Raw genomic sequence first — 22,864 nt, 5'->3', positions numbered from 1 at the left:
GCATAGTTCTCTTTGAGAAGGTTAAGACTTTGTCAGAGTTTTTGGGTTGAGCAGCATTGTAGAGAGGATTCTGGGAGATCTTTAAGAGAAAGGTCTCTAGTTGGCTCCAGTACTCGTCTGGTGAAGGCTTTACATTTCAGACACGGATACCTGCGTCAGTGCTGAGGAGATGTTTCACCACAGCTTCACTCGTAGCGTTCCCTACCACGGCGCGGTAGTGTCTTCATCCTATCCACATCACATAAATCATTTCTATCCTGGAGGATGTGAAATCCTAACATAACTTCATGTCACTTGCTCTGACCTTCAGGCAGCTCCAGCATTTCATATCCAGCACAGTTATTGCTCTGTAACTTACTTCGCATCACCATCTTAGTCCTTCTCCACTGTCCATTTTATCATAGTCTCTGGTGATCTATACAGGAAGATCAGCTTGGCGTATAGCTCTTCCTCCAGCTCCAGCTCGCCGCGCTCACGCACCACATAGATGTCCTGGCACAGCTTGAGAATATTGTCGACGCAAGGCAGCTCTTCAAACATGATGGAATGGGAGACCTCGCTGAAGAAGCCGCGAACAAACTTCCCGATGACGAGGACAATTGAGACGTACAGTCCCATAATCCTGTGTGGGAGAGAAGAGTTACAAACTCTGTATTTTCTCTACAAAATATCCAGTCTGTCTAATGATGAGCTGCCATTGGCCATTTCTTCCTGTGATTGGTTATGCAGATAGCCCAAATTCCACCCAATTCTTTTTTTTAATGCTCTGTCTGTTTTGTATATAGAAGAGGTGGAGCCTTTTGTCTTTTTTTTTAACTTTCATCTGTGTCCCTGTTGGAGAGTTTACCCTTCACTTCCTGTGCTTACACAGGAAGTGAGATAATTCTTCCATCAGTGCTACAGATAAATATTGTATATTTCTCTAGTCACCTTGCAGGACAGCATCAGAGAGATGTGTTTCCTGTTCCGGTGGGAGGAGCCTATCACCCACACCTAATTAAAAAAAAAAAAAGGATCACATGCCTTTCATCCCTCAGCTATTTTGTGTTTCCTCCGGCCCAGCAGGACATTGTAACATTTGTTGTTTTAGCTAGGCCTTCGTGCTAGTGAGCAGGGGCCTCCCTCGGCATGGAGTACGGCATACGGGGTCAGAGGACCTGAGGTACTCATGACGGGGGCTCCCAGGACAGTCCCCATCTGTCCAAAAAGAAGTTGTTGTTTTTTTTGTAGCTGCCTGAGGTTTCCTGCATAAGTGTGTGTGAGACAACTATCCCATCCACGTTAGGTAATGCCTTAGTTTGGGGTGGGGCTAAAATGAAATGGCAGAATAGCAGGCCGGCATGACAAATGCATGATTCATCCTGGCTACATAATACAGTGCAGCTTTCACCATACTGATCTCATTGTACCACACCATAGTGATCAATCAAGTCTTTCAAGATCGTGTAACTAAACATTGCAGGTTAAGCCCACATCTAACTCTGCTGAACACTAGGGATGCACCGATACCGGTATTTTGGTACCGAGTACCGATACCAATTACCGAGTAACGGAAGTCCGATTCAGGAAGCCAGGTGGGTAATGACTCGCCACCTGGCTTCTTGATTAGCTGGGCAGCATGTAAAGACTTGCCACCCGGCTTCCTGATTAACAAGAAAATCTGTCCCCTCTTAAGGTGCCCATACACTGCTCGATTCTCGTACGAGAATCACGGGAGAATCGAGCAGTGTGAACAGAGACGTGCGACCGTAATGCTGAACGGGCCGGTGTGCGCACGCGCACACTGCCCGTTCAGCATTGCGGTCATCGGAAGCCCGCCCCTCAGGGGGGCGGGTTTGCGATGATCGAGAGTGCGATCTGCCTGTCCAAGATGGGCAGATCGTACGTTTTCTTAATCCCTGTACAACCATCGCAAGACTAAGGTCTTGCGATGGTTGTACAGTGTATGGCCACCTTTACCTTGGTATGTCCAGCCTGTCACCTCGGGGCCTCTCCAGCCAGAATGCGGCCAGCCTCCAGTACCCAGCCGGCCAATCAGGAAACCGGGCAGCGTGTAATGACTCACTACCTGGCTTCCTGATACAGGAAGTATCGGGCTAGGCATTGTACTCGCCCAAATACTCTGTATCGGCACCGATATCGATACTAGTACCGTTATCGGTGCATCCCTACTGAACACTGTACATCTAAACCCAGATTATATAAAAAAAAAAAAATAAAAAAAAAAAACAACAACCCAAATGTTTGGGGGTCCCCATGGTTCCAACAATCACATGTGTGTGAAATAAGGTTTGGTCCCATGAAAACATTATGTACCAAACAACATCATTCTGCAATTCTGACAAAAAGGATGAGAAACCAGCAGCTTATAAAAGTGGGGCACCGACCATTGTAAATGTGTGTACCCAGCAGAGTGTATAGGAAATTGCTAACAAATGAGGTTTGGGTAGACAATGAGTACTCACCCATATCCTGCCAGGAAGCCCAGACTTGGGGGACTGACTTTGTCATTAAATATGACCATGGGGAGGATGTCACAGTCTTTCTTGCAGCCTTCCAGGCAAATCACCCACCACTCCAAGAAGCTGCTGTCACTTCCATGTCCTATACGTTTACGATTCAACTGAACCGTCACATTGAGGTAACTCTCTTCCTCATCTGCCCAACACAAAGACAATAACAGCATTATAACACATGTATGGGCAAAGAAAATAATGTGACCCTACAGTACACAAGGAAGGGAGTCCCTGTAATGGGCACTAAAAGGGTTTTCACAAACACTTTCCCCCTCTGTGTAAACTCCATAGTAAAATACTTCTCTTCAGCCCTACTCTGCACTGTGTGGCTCTGCCTGGTGCCACAGCCTTTCCATAGCAAAGCCAGATGCCAACTGTGCATGTGTGCTGTGGCCTTATTCATTCCTATAGCTAGGGCTGTACATGAGCCACTATGGAGTACGGTCATATAAAAACAGCTGCCGCGCTGCAATAGTCAGGGCCGTCCCTACAATGAGGCTGTGGCCTCAGATGGCATCTCGTTAGGGGGCAGCAGGCAGAGCGGCATGGCCAATCTGCTGCACAATGTTTGCAGTGTGCCTCCCACCACCTTTCCGGCCAGCGCCATACACATCTCTTAGCAACCTGGGAAACGCCGCACTCCCCATCCTCAAATGGCAAAAAATTAGAGATGCCCCTGGCAATAATCTATACTCAGCAGCTGTTACTCCATGGAGGAGAGTTTAATATCTGTTTTAATATATATATATCTATATATAGATCTGTGCCCACCCAAAAGTATCCTGTGTTCAGCCCTGATGGAGTGTTTTTCCCCGAAATGCTTTGGATGATTTTATATGATCAGGAAGCCTACAGGCAATACTTGTGTGCAGTCATTTGCCCTCTGGCACAGCATGCACAGTTCAAGTCCTCTTCAAGCAAGTTTGTTATGGTTTACAATACTCCCTACCTCCCATTGTGGCACATGAGAAGGACATGTGGTAACTTGAGGCCACTCCCCGCTTTTATGTCATAGCTTAGCAGGCCTAAACCAGGAAAAAAAAATCAGTTCCCATGATGCAACACTAGCTTCCCCTTCTCTGCTCATGCTGTGCTATCAGCAAGCATACTGCAGTATAAGGGGAGGGTCCAAACAACATTTTAAAAGGGTGTTGGACACAAAATTCAAAGCTGCTGCTGCTGCCAAATTACGAACAAAAGCAAGAGAACTAGTAGTTGGTATAATAAGTGCGGCTCATTTACTTTGAAATAATATTCTGCTGTTTTATTAAACCTAAGATTCCAAATTCCAAACCAAAAATTGCAAGAAACCACAGCATCCAATCAGAAATGTCCATTTATCTGACCAAGGTAAACTGAGAAGTGGTTGCTATTGGGTTCTGTACAAGGTTGCCTAACCAGTCCAATTGGTTTGTCCTTTGAGAACATGTAGGGATGCGCCGTATACGAGTATTTGGGCCAGTACTCGAACTTGCCCAAATGCTCTGATACTTACCTCAGATACCAGAACTTACGGTCAGAAGTGATCTCCCTGTGATCGGCAGTGCCGATGGAGCATGGAGGCAGCTTCCTTTCCTGATTAGCTAGGAAGCCGGCTTCACTTGTTGCCAGGCAGCACCTCATGACCTACTGCCTGGCTTCGTGATTGGTCAGGAAGCCAGGCAGTCTCGGGAAGTGCAGCTGGTATTCTTTCAGCAGAACACCGGCTTCCCAGGCAATAAGGAAGCATGACCCGCCGCCCAGCTTCCTGATCATCGGGCAAACAGCACCGGTATCGGTATTCAGTATCGGAGAGTACTGAGAAAAATACATACCGATTGGTGCATCCCTAATTAGAATGTTGCTTGGCTGGATTGAGAGATGCCAGTCTAGATCCTGTACAGCACTTTTAGGTCTAGACAAAAACAGTCCAAAATGGGAGAAAAAAAGTGAAATGATGAGATTATAATCTTACCTGGCTGTAACTGTTTCACAGGGAGGGCATCTGGACCATTGGGGGCACGAATGTATTTTGGGAATAAGTGTGAGACACAGCTGTAAAAACAAACAGAATCACATGACCAGCACTGCCATACCCATAATACCTTGCACCTTGAAGATCTGAAAGCTGAATTGCACTTTAAAAATAAATGAAATGCTCTAAATGGAAATCGAGGGGTGCTGATTGGGCCTTTCAATGATGAAGGCTGTATGTGACAACACGCTAGTCCTGTGCTATGCCATGCTGCTTGCCTATTGGTGGGACAGTCGAGTGTGACAGTCTCTGCTGCCTTGCAGCAACCTGAATGTCACTGTAAAGGTCAGTATCTGAAGCCAAACCTTTTTCTAAAGTTTTGGATACAGTAAGGGGTAGAACCTCTGTCAGATTTGTATTGCCGTCTGTCTCCACCTGGGAGATTCACCCACTTTATATGTTCTGTCACTGGGCCTGAAAGTGAGACAAGATCCACAATTGTGAGCAGCCACCTTCAGAGGAATACCGGGGAAATGCTGCAGTGGGGACATTTTTCTGAAGACAACTCTCTAAAAGGGGATTTCCCTCAAAAGGAGAATTCCTCTTACTTCCTGTTGTGTCAATGAAACACTGATAACACAGAACAACTGACGGGGTTTTAACAATTCCCTTCTCTTTAAAACTAAAACTATTTAGATACACTTTAACCTTTATGAAGACCAGGACTTGGCTGGTAAGAAGATGGGACCTAACATGACCCCAAAATAACTCAAAATCAGTAACCAAGGATCATTTACAAAGTTTCAGTGTTTAGGTTTTGCTACATCGATATGCAGCCTAGACGTCCTGAACATTTTGTTGCCGAATTCTGCAGAATTTAATAGGATCGGACATATGTGAGAACGTACATGTTCTCCCACTGGCAAAATATATATATGATGGGCTCCTGTAGAACACCTTTCATAGGGTCCCCGTAGAACACCTTTCATAGGGTCCCCGTAGAAAACCTTTCATAGGGTCCCCGTAGAACACCTTTCATAGGGTCCCCGTAGAAAACCTTTCATAGAGTCCCCGTAGAAAACCTTTCATAGGGTCCCTGTAGAAAACCTTTCATAGGTCTCTTGGCTTTCCAACCTTTCTTTTTAAAAGCAGCATTACCACCAAGTAATTTTATAACAAGAAATTAAAATTGCATCACGCTTATTACAAACATATCGGTCTGATGGCTTTGATTTGGCTCGTGCAAAGCCATTTAATTAGCATTAGTTACCGAATGTTATTACTGGTGTGACAAATGTTTTACCAGCCAGTCTGAACTGGCCCCCATAGCAGTCATCTGGTCTGTTCTGGCCAGGGGTTCCTCCATCAGTGTAGGTTGGGTAAGGTTGGGTGTGTTTGATTTTGAGGCAACTCATAGTCACCATTTCTCAGGGCTGTCATGAGTCCTCCTAACTGATTAGCTGATAAATATCTTGTAGAATGTGCAATGACCCGCAGGGTTGTCACTCACCCTGACCAGATACAATATGTATAGGACAGATAAAAGAATAAGTAGAGGGCAGCAGATTGCACTCACACTGGGGTTGAACGCTTCCCTTCCAGAAGATCAGCCAGTTGCATCCGCACCTCACTTCCTGGGTCCAAGTCCTTAGTGTGCTTCTCAAATGTGTTTTCAACCGTGCCCCCTTTGGACAAGTCCCTGAAATAGCCAAACACAAAGCTTAGTTTAGTGACTGTATGCTGTAAATGTATTTCTTCGCCATTATTATATGTTCAAATTAAATAGTAATGGTTGCCAATGTGTCCTACACTATATGCGCATTGTAACCAGGCACTGCTCCACTGCCTTATGTATGCTGCATGGGAGAAGGTACAATGCCATAAACTGAGCAGCCCATTTACCAAACAGATACTTCTCACCTGTGGAAGTTCCAAGTTAATCGAAGTGTAATATCTGAAGATCCATTCCTTAGCTCATCCCTCATCTGGTCCCGACTTGGAGGACTAATCCCCCATATAGATCCAGAGTTGCCCTCTATTCGTGCCGTTACAATGTCCTCATAACTGTACAGACTGATGAACTGCATAGCTGTCTACAAAGAGACAGAACATAACATTCGTCAAGTCAAATGCTGATACATTTGTCACAATGTAATCCCCTGGCACAGAGTCAAATCAATCAAAGTCAAAAGCCTTGGGCACTATAGGGGAGTATGCAAACGCGAGGTTAAAGTGACATTAAAGCCGAAATTTTTTTCCCTCTCCCCATGTTAATGTTAGCACTTACCTCAAATGATGTCTCTTATTCTGATCTTCCTCTTCTTTCCCCATGTTTTCATGTGTCCCTCCAGCGGTGCGGCGGCTCTCCGATCCATCGGTGTCTGCAGGCGGGTGCACGCGTCCATAGACTTACCTTGTGTCTCTGCTCGTCTCCCGGCCGAGAATCGGATGGGTCAGTCCGGGGGGGATGTGCAGCTTTGCCCTAGGCAAGGCAGCATCGCCGCCCTCAGCGAATCTGCCGCTCCAGGCAAACGCCTTGTTTGCCTTGTGGCAGATACGCCCCTGGTTATGGGGAAAGATGGGGTTAGAGTCATGGGGAAAGGTTTCAGCAAGGCATAGTGTGAGGATTACAGGAAGCCATAGTGCGGGGTTAACGTAGGGATAGTGTCAACACTCTAGGACTACAATGGTCAAATTAAAAAAACACGAAAACTTTGCAGCTCATGTGCCACTCCATAACTGAACTTGATAAGGAAGGAGTGTTTGTCTTCTAAGCAGTGGTTAAAGCTCTGGCTGAACATCAGCCAATGTGCCTCCCCTCTCGTTCTGCATCATGTACTTACTGGGTGTCTTTCAAATTCATAGGTGAGATCCTCGTATTGTTGCTGGGTGAACGGCTGAATGGATTGCTGCTGGGCACTCATGGTGAACAGAGGCTAGAAGAAGATACACACAGTTGATATGGATGCTGAAGAAACGCTAACAGTTATAAAAACCAGCTATAGTTCTACTTACCTCGTATCCTCCCAGCTTGAAAGTCACGGTCACATCAATAGGATGGTTAACCACTCCCACAACAGAGCGTACCAAGGACATAAAGAGCAAAGGGAACCAAATGATGCAGATTAGGAAGACTATAATCAGGCCACCCATCCCGTATTTCACCATCTTCTTTTTCTTCTGACCTTTGGGCTGAGGATATTTCTGTAACAGAGACAGCAATGTGATAAGGACATGAAACAGACAACTCCCATGGTCCCTCAGCCATCACAGCATCAGCATTGTGGACAGACAACTCCCATGGTCCTTCAGCCATCACCGCATCAGCATTGTGGACAGACAACTCCCATGGTCCTCCAGCCATCACAGCATCAGCATTGGGGACAGACAACTCCCATGGTCCCTCAGCCATCACAGCATCGGCATTGTGGACAGACAACTCCCATGGTCCTCCAGCCATCACAGCATCAGCATTGTGGACAGACAACTCCCATGGTCCCTCAGCCATCACAACATCGGCATTGTGGACAGACAACTGCCATGGTCCCTCAGCCATCACAGCATCAGCATTGTGGACGATCACCCAGGCAGTAACTTTAGAAATAAAGCGCACTAGCCTTGCTAAATTATGCTAGGCATCTAGGCTTCAATCACCTCTGGGCATGAGGAGCAGTTGTAGGACAGAGTTTATGTAATAGATTCGGTCTCTTTTTATTTTATTCTAACGTTTAGTGGCCAGTCATATAGGCACAAAGTGACAGGACGTACACTGTACGTCTCCCGTCACGAAGGGGTTAAGAAGCAGAGTTTCCAGAGAGAGCTCCCTCTACTGGATAATTTTCATACCTCTTGATTTCATTCAGTTGCAAAAACATGGATGTGGGAGCGTGGAAAAATGTGAGACGTATGGTTCTAATAAATGTCTTTAAAAGGAGAACTATGGCCCAACCTTTTTTGGACATAGTTCTCTGTAGGGTCACCGGAAGACATTTACCAATGTCCTCCTGTGATCCAAAACTCAGCATATAGAGGGCAATGTAGGGCAGAGCCACTCTGCAGCCGGGAAAGATCCCGACAGTATTGTCGGGATCCACCCTGCTGCCTGATTGACAGGTGGCTCTGCCTCTCTAGAGTCAAAACCAGCTGTGCCCACCCCTGCCTCTGTCTGTCCCTCCAGTCAGAGCTGGAGGAACAGAGAGGGGAGGGGGGGATCCCTGCACGTATATGACAGTCACCACTCCCTGCAGGAAGAAGATCATAAACGGAGCGATCAGCTGTATGTGATGTGATGCATGTTATCAGCTTCAGTGTCACGGATCGACTCTAAGTATGGAGATAAGTGCATTTCACTCTTCAATTCTTTTAAATAGAAGAAGGATCCCCTATGTGCACAGGATAAATGATTGCACAGCACAGCCTCTGGATAGAAGCAAAGCATGAAGGGAAGTCTGAAAACAAACTTTATAAGCCTCTGTACACAGCAATCTAATGAACTGCAAATGTAGAGTGACATTAGGACTTAAGGCAGGTAGTGTACATACCTCTCTTCCTTGGTGAGAGAATTAATTCTTCTCCCACTTATATAAGAATGCTGCAGTAAGTCTTTGCATACACACAGAAAGTATTTTACTTTGAAAGGTCCTTCATAGCAAAATGAGAATAATAAAAGGTACTGTATGGTCCTACCTTCTCTGCCTCCCGGCTACACTTAATGATAAAGATGTTGGCATATATGTCCTCCACGCACATCCAGTTGGACAGGGAAAGGGTCGTATCGGTCCATACCCAGTCCATGACGGCTCTCAGCTCCACCAGGAATGGGACCAGGCGGAAACTGCAACACAAGGATACTATCCAAATCAGATCAGAACCATCAACAATGACAAACTAAACCCACATATACAAGAATTCTGTTGTTCAACAGTCATTTATAACTGGAATGCAAATGAAATGCACACTCCAATGCAATTTGTATTCCATTCTTGTGTACAGGTGGTTGAATCACTTACAGGCTTTTTGAAGACTGTGGTGGTAAGGTCTATGACCAATCTGGGAGTGAGATATCAATTTCCAGCTCACCCCACCTGCAGTCATTATAAGGAAATCAGTTACAGTTACTATTTGATTTTTATTCTATATTTATATTACAGAAATGACTTCTGTTGGTGCTGCAACAGAAGGAAAGAGACCATGGTCAGGGAGGCCAAAACCTGGCACTCTGGCAGGGGTACATGTCAGCACCAGAGTCCTTTAGAGATGTAGTGCAAACCTGTATTCAAACTAGAATAGGGCCCTAGGTAGAGTTACAGCTTTGCCCCACCATCCTCGATTCCTATTAATAAAGATTACAACAGACAGAGAAGCTGACCCATTTGCATTATCTGTACTGGTAAATCACCTTCCCATCAGCACCAGAATTAAAATTGTAGCTGGATACGCATGGAGCCCCATGCTCCTGCCTAGGCTGCCCTGTGACTGATTCAATCACATATAAAACAATAATTCTACATAAGATATAGTACCATAGTCCCCTTCAAGCTCCCCAATTGTACAATAATTTCTCTCACACTACAACAGTCATTTAATCTGCTTTATGATGATGTCATTCATTCCAATAATACTGAATGTGAGGGCTAAACTATCCACAGACACGATCTCAGACACCACTAGCTTCTCACCCCTGGAAGAGGAAGAGGTTAACGTGGTTGTACTTCTTGGTCAGGAAATTGCCCAGAATACGGGTTGGGTATCCACAGCGGATCTGATAGGCCGACAAAGCAAAGTAGATACACTTGACAAAATACCACAGCTGAGCCACCGTGTTCTGGCTGAACATCCTGCAGATGGGGAAAAGGGAAAGATGTTAGTGCTGGACCTCTAGTTCATCCTTATAAATAGAACACAGTCAAAGATTGTCAATGTCCCTTGTCCTCTGCTCTTTCTTACCTTTCAGTTACCGCTGGAAGGATGAAAAACATCCAGACGTGAATTCCAATCACCAATATCACCTGGAAAATCAGCTTCCCCAGCACAGTTTTACGGAGGTACAAAGCACGGTCTATTACCATGGTGGAGAACTGGATGAGGAGCATAACCAGGAAGGCTTCAGGGACCTGATCGTCAGACAGCGATGATGTGATGTCGGCAGCCGCTGAGTGTTTCTAATACAAGGAACATAGGAATTATCGATGATACTTGGGAAAAGGATATCTCTTGTGTACTATATTCAAACAGCACTGACATAATATTCGGAGCTTAACAGAAAACATTATACACTCCCCAGAGGAGCTTACAATCCATCATCTATCACCGAAGCATTTCTTTTTAACCTGCCCTATATGTCTGGTTGCACTTCTTTTCTAGCCCCTAGGCCACTTACCCCAAAGGCCCAGAAGCCAAAGACAATGATCACAAAGTCCACCACATCTGCGAGGAACATCAGAGCATAAACATCTGTCGCTGCTCGATATGGAGTGTGAAAGATGTCATGGAAGAATGATTTCACAGGGTTGTACACTCCTTTGGCCCTGCAAGAGACACATCATAGGCTCAACTCACAAAGTTTTAGCATAGGGATCTTTATTTTATGCAACATGGTTGTCATTTTCAAATCTCATTAAACTCAGGTGAAAATAATTGTCACTATCTGCATACTTGCTACAGGTCAGCAAGAGGGCCAGGCAACCAGCATTTTCAGAAGAAGTCTGAAATGGCAGCCTCTATCTTTATTTCATAATAGGTTTCTGATTGGTAATTGGGCATCATAAGCAGTCCTTATGTTGCACATGCTGATGAAGGAAGGTATGTGTGGATATTACTGGTTTCTGATTGGTAATTGGGCATCATAGGAAATCCTTATGTTGCATATGCTGATGAAGGAAGGTATGTGTGGATATTACTGGTTTCTGATTGGTAATTGGGCATCATAGGAAATCCTTATGTTGCATATGCTGATGAAGGAAGGTATGTGTGGATATTACTGGTTTCTGATTGGTGAATGGGTATCATAGGCAGTCCTTATGTTGCACATGCTGATGAAGGAAGGTATGTGTGGATATTACTGGTTTCCGATTGGTAAATGGGCATCATAGACAGTTCTCATTAAGTACACAATTATAAAACAGGGTGTGTGTGGATATAACTCATTTCTACCAGTCAGTAATTTGGCACTTTCGGGAGCAATGTGATTATGATTTACCATCTCGGCCTCCCCCATGATAGCGTTTAACACTTCCAGCTGTAAAAAAATACAATTCTGTGCTACAGTGTCCATACCGTAACATTATTGACAAATTCAACATGGAGGGTGAGACTACCTGATAACAACTGCAATATTTGCAGAATTTGGCGACTCTGGAGCAGAAATTGCTCCACTGGAGCGCACAACACTCTGCCTGCACCCATACCAGTTTAGGGTGGAACAGAATTTAGCCTTTTATGTTCTTACATGCGACTGAAGACTGTTTCCACTTTCAAACCAATCATCTTCATTCTGACAGCAGCGGGTTTCCTCTTTTTCTTCTTCTTCTCTGAATCTTGAGGTTTCTCTTTTCCTGCATCTAAGACTAGAGGAAGAATGAAGACAATAATACTAAACACATCATCTATAATCTAAAGTATAATGATATAAACCTCACCTCCTAAAGGGGGTTTCTGAGAAAATGGAAATATTGGTTTGTCTGGATTCCATCCATGTAATAATGTGAAGGATTTCCGCTCCGAAAGCATCATTTTCTATGACTCTCCATCTCCTGGAGAAATTTGGTAATGGAATGCTCATGGCAGACTGTGGCCGCACAACATAGCCGGCACATTTTCCCTGCCAGGGAACCACAAGAGCTGTGTACAGCTTCCCTTACCAATCAATGGCTGCACGCTTGGTATACACTGGACATGTGTGAACACACATGCATATGAACAAACGAAAAAGATACCTTATCGCCAGGGGTCCTTTGATTTCTAGTTATGCCCCTTGCAGAGCCCACCTGACATACCAAACAGCCCACCTGAGAGTGACCCTGCAGAGCCCGCCATAGAATGTCTAAGCTGGGCTATGCAGGGTCTCAGGTGGGCTGCACCCCTCTTACATGTCAGCACTGTCCGCCTCCGTGGTCGCCGGGCCCCGCCTCCTTTTCTATCGATGGGCCTTGTCTCCTCTTCACTGGCCCCTCCTGCTCTTAGGTCGCCGGGCCCCGCCTCCTCTTTCATTGTAAACGCTGGGTCCAGCCTCTTCTGCAGCAGCTGCTGGCTGTCACTGACACAGCTCAGCAGCGGCTGTGAGGAGTAACGCGCCGCTGCACACATCACTGACAGGTTGTCGGTGATCTAACAGCGGCGCGTTCCTCCTCACAGCCGCCAGTGACAGCCAGCACCCTGATATGCCATAGCGACCCACACAGCATCAGAGGGATGCCCTGGACCGGGAGCCCATAGCGGCCGCCTGGGTCGCTATGGCGATTGTTACGCTACTGCTTATCGCACTGCTAACCGGAAAGAAAAACAAAAAATTGGATGAGGGAGTGTGCTCGCAGTGGCCGCGGATGGCGCCGCCACTCAGTACATAATGGATAGATGTCACCAGCACGCCATGCACAGCTGCTCCAGTATTGATAAACTCTCCCCATGGAGTTCACATTGTGCAGCCACACGCGGTCTTATGCATCAGCCCTTGCTGTATTACAGTCCACTAGTCATTGTAAACGGCCAGAGCGGGTCCAGCTGTTTACATAGAGACTGTAGCAGGTGTGGCCTCTTATGTTAGTGCGATGAGGGATTCCATTCAAACAGAGGATTTTAACTTTTCCTAAATACCCACTTTAAAGTAGAACTTCAGCTTCCCTCTACTCTCCCTGAACTGAGCAGTGCTCACATAATAATGTCAGAGTGCCATTTAGTCTAAGAGTTCTGTGAGCCTAGGCTACATAATGAATCTCCCACCAGGCGAGACAGGCGGCTGTGTCACTGACAGCCTGGGCTCACAGAAGGCGGTTTGGATGATGCTGGGCGTCATTCACTCGTGAAGAGAAGCAGCAGCTGAGAGCAGTGAATCTGTGGTGGGGGCAGTGCCAGGGAGGAGGTTAGTATTGCAGTGAAAGTTGTTTTTTGTAATAAAACTAATAGACAATGTTTTTTGTTTTTTTAAAGGAGAACTATGAGGGGAGTGATTTTCACTCATCCTCATAGTTCTAGCCGACCTATGACAATGAAACTGTCACAGGTCGGCTCAGTAGATCAGGAAGTGAGTGAACACATACCGGCGCTCGCTCACTTCTCGATCCTGTGCCAGCAGAGAGCCGTGACAGTGGAGGGAATGGATTCCCCCCCTCCCCTGTCCGATCCTCCAGAGCTGACTGGCGGAACGGACCGAGGAGGGGGCGGGTACAGCTGGCTCTGCCTCTAGATAGACAGAGCCAGCTGTCACTCACGCAGCTGGGTGGATCCAGACATAATTGTCGGGATCCGTTCCGGCGTCTCAGTATACCGCGAGCTGTAGCTCGCGGTATACTGAGCTTTGGGCGATGGGAGGACGCTGGTTTGTGTCTTCCCGTTACCCTTAGGAGAACTATGGGGAAAACCCTAACCCCATAGTTCTCCTTTAAATTGGGTTTTGCTTTAAAGGAAACCTGTCATGAGACAAATATGACTGGGCAACTACTGCACAATATCAGCTTACAAAAAGGCAAGCTTCTCATCTTGCCTTCTGACAGATATTACAATTCATCTGCTTGATCGTGAATCTGGTACCATCTCTTCAATAAATACCTTTTTAAGTGCCCTGCAAAAAAAAATATGTCTAGAAATATTCTCACCCTTGTCAGTCTCGCTGGTCTGCGACTCTCTCCTCTTGCGCTGACGAATCAGAGAACTGGAGCTCCCTTTGGTGTCTATAGTGGTGGAGAGCTCTATTTCAGGCTCTATTTCAGGCTCGCTTTGCTTTTTCTCTTTCTGTGGTTTCTGTACAGGGTCCATATGTTCCTGACCCCACAATCCATAACTCTGAAAAGACAGAGAATACCTATCAGCTAAATGACATCTTGAAGCAAACTTAAATTTCACCCAAATTACAATTTTTACTTTTTGGCAGAAATTGCAGAATTAAACTACCCAACGAGTTCATACAGTATATATCTTTGAGGAACTTTATAGTGGAGACTTCTGCACTTGAGTTGCTCGGTCTGCACACCTTCTGTAGCTATTATGGGCAGTTCCCACTCTTCTTTTTGAACTTCTTTGCTTAATATTATGAAGAATGAAACAAGAGGAGCTGAGACACACAAAGGTTGGTGGGAACACCCAAAATTCCCAGGTGGAAAGGCGAGACTTTTGTCATTTGTGAGATAAAGGAAAAGAATACAATGTAAAACCTATATTGTCAGATACCCATTGCTGTAAGGAAAAACAGCTTACCATGAGCAGAGATCGGTGGAAGAAGAGGGTCAGTAGCTGGACCAGATCATATTTAATGTAAGCATCACTTTTCTCCACCCCGAGGATGCGCGGAGGGAAGAATGGTTTCCCCTCATAACGTACAAGAACCGTGTCGCTATTCCATGGGAAGAAGCTGAACTGACAGAGGTATTTCATCATCACCATTATCTGCAGGAGGAAGAGTACAACATGGCACACGTGAGGGCTGCACTTTAGGCATGTACATATAAAGACAAAATAACGCATATAAAAAGTAAATTCTATATCATGAGTTTGATCTGCATTCTTTTCATTAATTCAGCATAAAAGCAGGTGCTTGGTAGAAAGAAGAGGCTTACAATAGGATAATTGTCCCAAAACCTTTATCTTGTTGGACTTTGGAAAGTTAAAGGCTCAGTGTATAGCGGAAGGAGGGCAGACCAATCATAAATTTTGAGCCAGCCTAAAAGGTAACCCTGCCCCACTGCACACTTCCTGCCCCAAGCCTCTGCGCTGGCTGGGTAACTGGAGAAATGGTTTTCAGAAGCAGGAACTTTCCCTTCAGACATGCAAGCTCCCTCACCAGCGATTTCATCTTCTCCCAGTCCTCTTTTGTGTTGAGCATCCTTGAGCCTGGCTGGTCTGGGATTACGAACTCACACATGCACTTGGGAATTAATTAATCCCAACACCAAGGCATGCCAACAATGTACACTGAGCCACACAAGCATGGCTCATTGTATATTTAGTAGAAGGGGAAAGTTTATTGCAGAAGAGACATACACAGTAACTTTGATGTAAAGCTACCTGCTGCCAAATTTTCAAACATGCACTAAAGTTCCCCTTTCAAACTGTGTGAATTAAGCCTAAAATCTACTTTTTCTAACATACAAATTCATGTGTGCTCATGGCTTACCTCAGTAAACACAATGGCTGTCATCCAGAATTTCTTGCTTGGCCGGTGGATAGATAGCATTGCCCACAGAAAGACTAGGATGGGAAGGAAGAGGGAGATGAGCGAGGCGCTCGCCATGTTGTTCAAGATGATCATAAAGTAACATAGCAACTCTGAATGGGCAGCCAAGAAGTGGAACAGTGCTAACAACAACCTCTCTGGGATGCTCCGTGACCTGAGGAAAATACTTGATTCGCAGAGTTCTGGGTAGATCAATGGCCTGTAATGACATAACAGAGCAGGGGAAATATACACAGCTTCATTTCTGGCAATCTTGCTAGCCACTATAATGTACACAGAAGAATCCCTAAAAGAAACCTGTACCCAAAAAATATGAAGACTGCTTCTTCAGCTGAACAATGCTTGTTGCCTGGTTGTCATGCCCATCCAAAGGCTTCAGTAGTTTCTGAGCAACTGACCACGAATGAGCATGCAAGAGTTCTGAGTTTCTAATCCGTTTGCCAGTACAGTAATACCTTGGTTTACAAGTAACTTGGTTTGAGAGTGTTTTGCAAGACAAGCACACATTTCTGAAAAATTTTGCATTGATATACAAGCAATGTCTTGCATTAAGAGCAAAATTTTGTAGACAAGCGCCACCCGAATAAGGCTGTAGCAGTGCGAGCGATGTCACATTGAATAGATTCCTTGAACGAAATGAAAAAGATTCCATTGAGTCAAGAGATAACAGTGATTCCGTTAGTGAAAGTCGTCCTACACAATAATCCTCCTCTCTCTTGTCCCGCTCACAACACACCAGTCCCCCTTACAGTACAGTATTGTAATCATTTTTATATGAATATTTTTGGGTTGAGGAATGAATCATCTGAATTTCCATTATTTCCTATGGGGAAATACGCTTTGATATAAAAGCGCTTTGGATTACAAGCATGCTTCCGGAACGAATTATGCTCGTAAACCAAGGTATTACTGTAATTCAGGAAGCACCTAAGCCATAGACAGCCAACCACCTAGCAATCTTAGGAGTTCGGCAATGGCAGCCCATGTATTTCACTCAGTATAGGTTTCCTTTAAATACTGTAGTTATTCAGTAGAGCAAACAGCAAAGTACTGTAATCTATCCAAATCAGAATGAATTTGTAGAAAACTGGCTACAGCAAGCTGAAATCTATTGGCTGCTGTGGTTCCTAAAAAAAGGTTTAGCAGATGGATTGTTCCTTTCCACAGGAAATGCATAAGCTTTTTTTTTTTTTTTTACTCTCCTGACACAAGACTTGAAAACTATAAGGCTATCATACATTATGGCGATAACCTTTTTCATAAGGCTACTTACCTCATTACTAATAATTCACTGGCAGTACGGGAGCGCTTTGTTGGCTGAACCTCCGGGGACTCTTTTCCCGAGGACACCTCCTCCCAGCTCATAGTGGTGGAAATCTGCTCCATGCTACTACTGTGGGTGTTGTAGCCAGTAGTGAGCGGAGTTATTATGTCGGCATATTCCACCCTACTGGTAAGCCCCTCTTCCTCCTCGCAGCCGCTGCAGAAAACAAGAGGAATGACATAGGACTCTCATATGTATCTCAGTCTCCGTTGTCTATATTTTATTCGAGATCGGTTCCAGGCAGGAGGTGTAAATAAAGAAATAGAATCTTGAGTGTGCAAAAAGACATTCAGACCTTAGGTTGAAAACTGACAGTTAGGATGATGGGATGTATGGCCAACAATAAATTCCATTTAGGGTACCACACACATCTTGCAGCTCTCTACAGAGCAGCCCAAGGAACCTATCTGGATTGGATAAAGAGAACATCTCTGGGCCACAGATAACCGATCTTACATTATCCTCCTGTGCGTGTAAAGAGTCTGGGATTTAACCCCTTCATGACTGAGCTTGTTTTTAGTTTCTGTTCGTAAATGACTGACACACTTTTGACATTTTTGCTGTGTGATTCTTCCACGTCAGTAATATACTTTCTTACAAAGTGCACCCACACATATTATACATTGTTTTTTAGAGGACAGATAGGGCTACATATTTATATCACATATGTGTGTCTAACGCCTCACTTAGGACACATAAAATATAAAAAAAAGAGGAAAAAACTTAAAAAAACACTTTTTTCCCAGTTTTGATTTGTAGTATTTTTTACAAAACCAGCACAGCTAAAAAAAAAAAAATGCAATAAATACATTCATTTATTTGTCCTTTATTTTTTTACACTTTTTTTTTCTTTACACTTTTCACTATTTTTATTTTTTTTACACTTTTCACTTTTTATTTATTTAATTAAATCAAACAGTCATTGTGAATTAATCTCACTATTACTGCTTGATAAATTAATACATTTTTGGTTATTATTAGGCTGTTTCAAACTCCAGAACAGCCAATAATAAGTTAGTGACACTGATCCTGCAGCAGTTCAGGATTCAGCTGTCACTAAGGTTTTCTGAACGTTCCAACAACGATCAGCAAACTGAAACATTCTTCTTTCAGGAATAGATACATTATGTATCTATTCCTGAAAGTGAAAGAAAAAAAAAAAAGCCAGTATAGGATCTGAGAGAGATATCTCTAGATCTATACAAGCTGTCAGAATGTGGCTCTGCTTTGACTCTCAGACACCCGATATTAAGATATCGGGTGTCTGAAAAAGGTTAACCCTTTCATTAATGAATGCCTCTGTACTAATGGCATCCATTAATGAATGGTAAAAGCTGATTCTCAGCGGTTACCAGCCCTCTAAAGCAGCAAATAACAGTGTACGTGATGAGTCATTTGGTCCCTTTGTGGCTGGACGTACAATGTACGTCTCCCGTCACGAAGGGGTTAAAGTGACACTAAACTCATGAGCTCAAGCTTAAAAATACATTAAAGTACCTTGATTATTACCAAAAATGTATCTTATTTGTGTATCACTCGGCCGTAGATCCTCAAATAATTTCTGAATTGGTGCTGACACTGTCCTACCTTCTGGAGGGTGGCTACTTTTGTTCCCTATGTGTTGTAAAGTAGCCACTGCTCCAAGCTCACTCCTGTGATAGACTTCAACTTCAATACAAATTAGCTAACTAAACATGAGATTGTAGTCCATCACAGGAGTGAGCTTGGAGCGGTGACTACTTTACAACACACACATGGACCATGAGGAACAAAAGTAGCCACCTTCCAGAAAGCTTGCATCTCTAATAACTTAAGTTGGCCGATAAAGTTGTATCACTTAAAAGTGACACTAAACTCAGGAGTTAAATCTTAAAAATGCATTCAAGTATCTTAATTATTAACAAAAATGTATCCTATTTGTGTATCACTCGGCTGTAGATCCTCAAATCATCACTGAATTGGTGCTGACACTGCCCTTCCTTCTGGAAGGTGGCTACTTCTGTTCCCCGTGGCCCCTGTGTGTGTTGTAAAGTAGCCACCGCTCTAAGCTTACTCCTGTGATGGACTACAATCTCATGTTTAGTTAGCTAATTTGTACTGAAGTTGAAGTCTATTACGGGAACGAGGTTGGAGCGGTGGCTACTTTACAACACGCAGGGACCATAGGGAACAAAAGTAGCCACCCTCCAGAAGGTAGGACAGTGTCAGCACCAATTCAGAGATGATTTGAGGATCTACAGCCGAGTGATACACAAATAAGATACATTTTTGTTAATAATTAAGGTGCTTAATAGCATTTTTAAGATTTAACTCCTGAGTTTAGTGTCACTTTAAGTGTTACAACTTTATAGGCCAACTTAAGTTATTAGAGATGCAAGCTTTTGGCATTCTTTAGATTCCTTGTCAGGCTTTTTACATTTCTAAGACAACTGTATAAAGCTTGAGGAAAAGATCTATAACATCTCAAAGGCTTGCTACAGCAAGGTCTGGAGGAAATAAAGACGTCCCAGGCATGGTAGGCAGAGTTCTCAGACACATTGGCTTGCTTTCTTTCTTTTCTGGATTTACATTGTTCCATGTGCATGCAGGTAACACATGGAACATGTGAATGGGCCAGTAAAGTTTACCTTTCCCTTTCATACTAAAAACTGCAGCACACAGATGTGAACCAGCCACATAGGAAAGAATGAGATTTTTACTTGTATTGCATTTTCATTCAGCAAAATGCATGAGTATTGCCTCCTGAAAACAGACAAGGGTAGATAGGCCTCATTCCAACGTTATCTAATCACCTACCTCGAACCCATGCTGGTATGTGAATCCACGCCTTTGTCCAGAGTTTGTTCAGCAGGTACTGTAGAAGGACCTGCTACTTCTCTGTCCGGCCCATTCTCATAGAAGTTAATCAGATCCTTTTCAGTCACATCCTCCCCCTATATAAAACAAAAACAAAAAAATTATAATAAATGTTACTATCAATAACATAATCCCGTTACTAAAATCACTATCAACTATCTTCTCTTGAAGGCAAGGGGCTGTGGTTATCCTCCTGAAGGAAATCTATTATGCCATTGGGTCAACTTTATTTTTTTGTTTAGGTTTTGCGTAAAAGAGAAACAGTTTTAAGGGAACCACCACACAATACAGTTATTAAAATGATATTAAGTGTTTACAAGTTTAAAATAGTCATAAAAATCACAGCACCATGAACTACCTATTTGCTAAAAGCATACCCTCCATCCATATAATCCCATCCACCACCTACAACTTATGTAGCATGCTCAAGCTTTAATTAACTGCATAATCCATGCATACCATTTAGTTACAGCTTCACAATTATACAATCAAGTAGTCACAGGTAGGTACGTAGTGATTTAAAGTGTGAATGACAATGACTCCATTTGTTGGGTGTCCGGAACATAATAGAAAAGAAAATGCTTTATTAATTTTAAAAACACTATCCCCTTGCTGCATTTTAAATAGCAATCCCATGGATTAAGATCCTTTAAATGTAGATTATCTTTGTTTTATGGGCTGAACTAGCTGAGCAACTAGTGCATACTGGCAGACTTCAGTCCTATAGGGAAGGCAAATACTCCAGAGGTTTGCTGGGATTCCTCCAGTTAAAGTGGACATGAATTCAGAAAGTGACTATTCGCTATCTTATGGGAACATATAGAAGTGTTAATTGTGCCTAAGCAGCATGATTAAAGACCTAAGTTTTGGGGATTTATGTCACTTCTGTGCTGCTTATTGTTCTCCTTGCTGGAAAGGAAGCTTTACTCTAGAACCTGCAGTGCAAGGATACCCCTGCTTCTGCTATATTCATTCTGTGGATCGGTGCTTCCTTCGTCCCTCCTGCTGTTTCATAACCATTACCCCACCAGCTTTCAGAAGACCAGTCATCAGGGAGGTAGCTCTGACATGAGAAAGCTATGCCATGTTCCTCTATCCAAATGGCAGTCTCCATGCAGAGACGCAATGCAGAACAAGGCATGGTAAGTCAGTAATGGAAAAAAGCTGCAGGGAGCCAACAGGTAATACTGGTGACTAATACGTTGCCACGGATTGCCTTTTTTCGACACAGTTTTCACAGTTCAGATCCTCTTTAAAAGTAAAACCCCAAATAGTCTGTTAGTAAACTTAGTATTGATAAAATATAGAAAAATACAAATTTCATCTTACCTTGGATAGTTTTTGTGTCAGAATGTATCTTTCAATCCACAAAACAGTGGACATGTCCACATACTGTTTGGTTAGTTTGCCCAGCCAGTCTATCAATCCTTCCAACATGGCAAGGAAGAGGACCCAGAGAAACTTCAAAATATCAAGTATACGTTGCACCACATTACTGGTCCCTGCTAAAGAGGGAAAATGTCATATTAGATGGCACCAAATACATAGCATTTAAATTGATTTCTGTGAAGTCCTTTGGATACTAGGCCCAGAAAATGCAGAGGTCCTTAACTTCTCTAAGGTGACTTTAAACTGCACCTCTCCCAGTGCTAAGCACTACTTACTAACATTCAAAGTCCAATGCCACAGCCTCAGTGGGTAGTAGAGACTCAGGGATTAGAAAGTTGAATGACTGATGCACATTGTGAAAGGAGAGGGCAATGCCCTTGACTTGGATAGAAGACGAGGCTCTGTGTAGAAACTGGGTCTAAGATTCAAAGAGCTCCATAGTGACACAGGGATTAATTTAAAGGAGAACTATGGGGTTAGGGCTTTCCCCCATAGTTCTCCTTAGGGTAACGGGAGGACACAAACTAGCATCCTCCCGTCACCCTAAGCTCAGTATACCGCGAGCTACAGCTCGCCATATACTGAGACGCCACAGGTGAAGCGGATCCCGACAATTATGTCAGGATCCGCCCCGCTGCGTGAGTGACAGCTGGCTCTACCTATCTAGAGGCAGAGCCAGCTGTACCTGCCCCCTCCCACGTCCGTTCAGCCAGTCAGCGCTGGCGGATCGGAACGGGGAGGGGGGAATCCAGTCCCTCCCCTGTCACGGCAGAGAGCCGTGACAGGATTGGGAAGTGAGCGAACGCTGGCATATGTTCACTCACTTCCCGATCTACTGAGCCGACTTGTGACAGTCTCATTGTCACAGGTCAGCTAGAACTTTGATGAGTGAAAAGCACTCACCTCATAGTTCTCCTTTAAAAAGTAGCAAATGCATGCATTTTGTGACCATTGTTGACATGCTGTATGTATCCAAATCCATTGCATCAGTTTATCAGTGACTAAGCTGTATTGAAAGTAAACCTATCAGGAACAAAAATCTAAAGTGAACGCAGAGATAAGGTGCAATCCTGTACCTCCAGGCCTCTTCAAATGAGCCTATAAATTCCAAACATCTGCAGAATTCTAATCTACAATATTCAGCACTTACGGGTAGTGTTGGAAGCCAGTCCGCCAACACACCTTCTTAGGGGCCAATGATGCCATCCAGCATAATAAGACAATATCAAAGCACAGGAGGCTGGAGGGGGTAGGCTGCCATTTGACACCATTTTTTTAAGGCCCCCTTGGACATGAAGAGGGCTGGAAGTACAGGAGTAGTACCCCTAGGTACTTGCACGGTATACATGTATTCACTTCAGATTTTTTAACAAATGTATGTACATTGGGGAAAGTCAGGTCAGGTCAAATAAGATCTTTCTGAAGAGGATAGCTGTTGGCTG

General features: G+C 44.0%; 1 protein-coding gene across 1 annotated transcript in view; it reads right to left on the bottom strand.

The window, feature by feature from the left end:
* Positions 1–284: 284 nt before the first annotated feature.
* PIEZO1 (piezo type mechanosensitive ion channel component 1) overlaps positions 285–22,864 on the bottom strand; it is a 190,125-nt gene continuing 167,545 nt past the window's right edge. Inside the window, 18 exon segments of the mRNA XM_018566479.1 lie at positions 285–622; positions 2,466–2,658; positions 4,471–4,550; positions 6,047–6,169; positions 6,391–6,563; positions 7,314–7,406; positions 7,486–7,674; positions 9,157–9,304; positions 10,149–10,307; positions 10,417–10,631; positions 10,850–10,997; positions 11,918–12,029; positions 14,280–14,466; positions 14,878–15,066; positions 15,794–16,052; positions 17,127–17,333; positions 19,974–20,110; positions 21,363–21,535. Of these exon segments, the coding sequence (XP_018421981.1) occupies positions 373–622; positions 2,466–2,658; positions 4,471–4,550; positions 6,047–6,169; positions 6,391–6,563; positions 7,314–7,406; positions 7,486–7,674; positions 9,157–9,304; positions 10,149–10,307; positions 10,417–10,631; positions 10,850–10,997; positions 11,918–12,029; positions 14,280–14,466; positions 14,878–15,066; positions 15,794–16,052; positions 17,127–17,333; positions 19,974–20,110; positions 21,363–21,535 (3,035 nt within the window). The 3' untranslated portion in view covers positions 285–372.

Source organism: Nanorana parkeri, unplaced genomic scaffold (assembly GCF_000935625.1).
Source record: "Nanorana parkeri isolate BGI_ZX_2015 unplaced genomic scaffold, ASM93562v1 scaffold952, whole genome shotgun sequence".
Lineage (NCBI taxonomy): Eukaryota > Metazoa > Chordata > Amphibia > Anura > Dicroglossidae > Nanorana > Nanorana parkeri.
The sequence above is the reverse complement of the archived record's forward strand: the minus strand, read 5'-3'. Positions and strand labels throughout refer to the sequence as shown.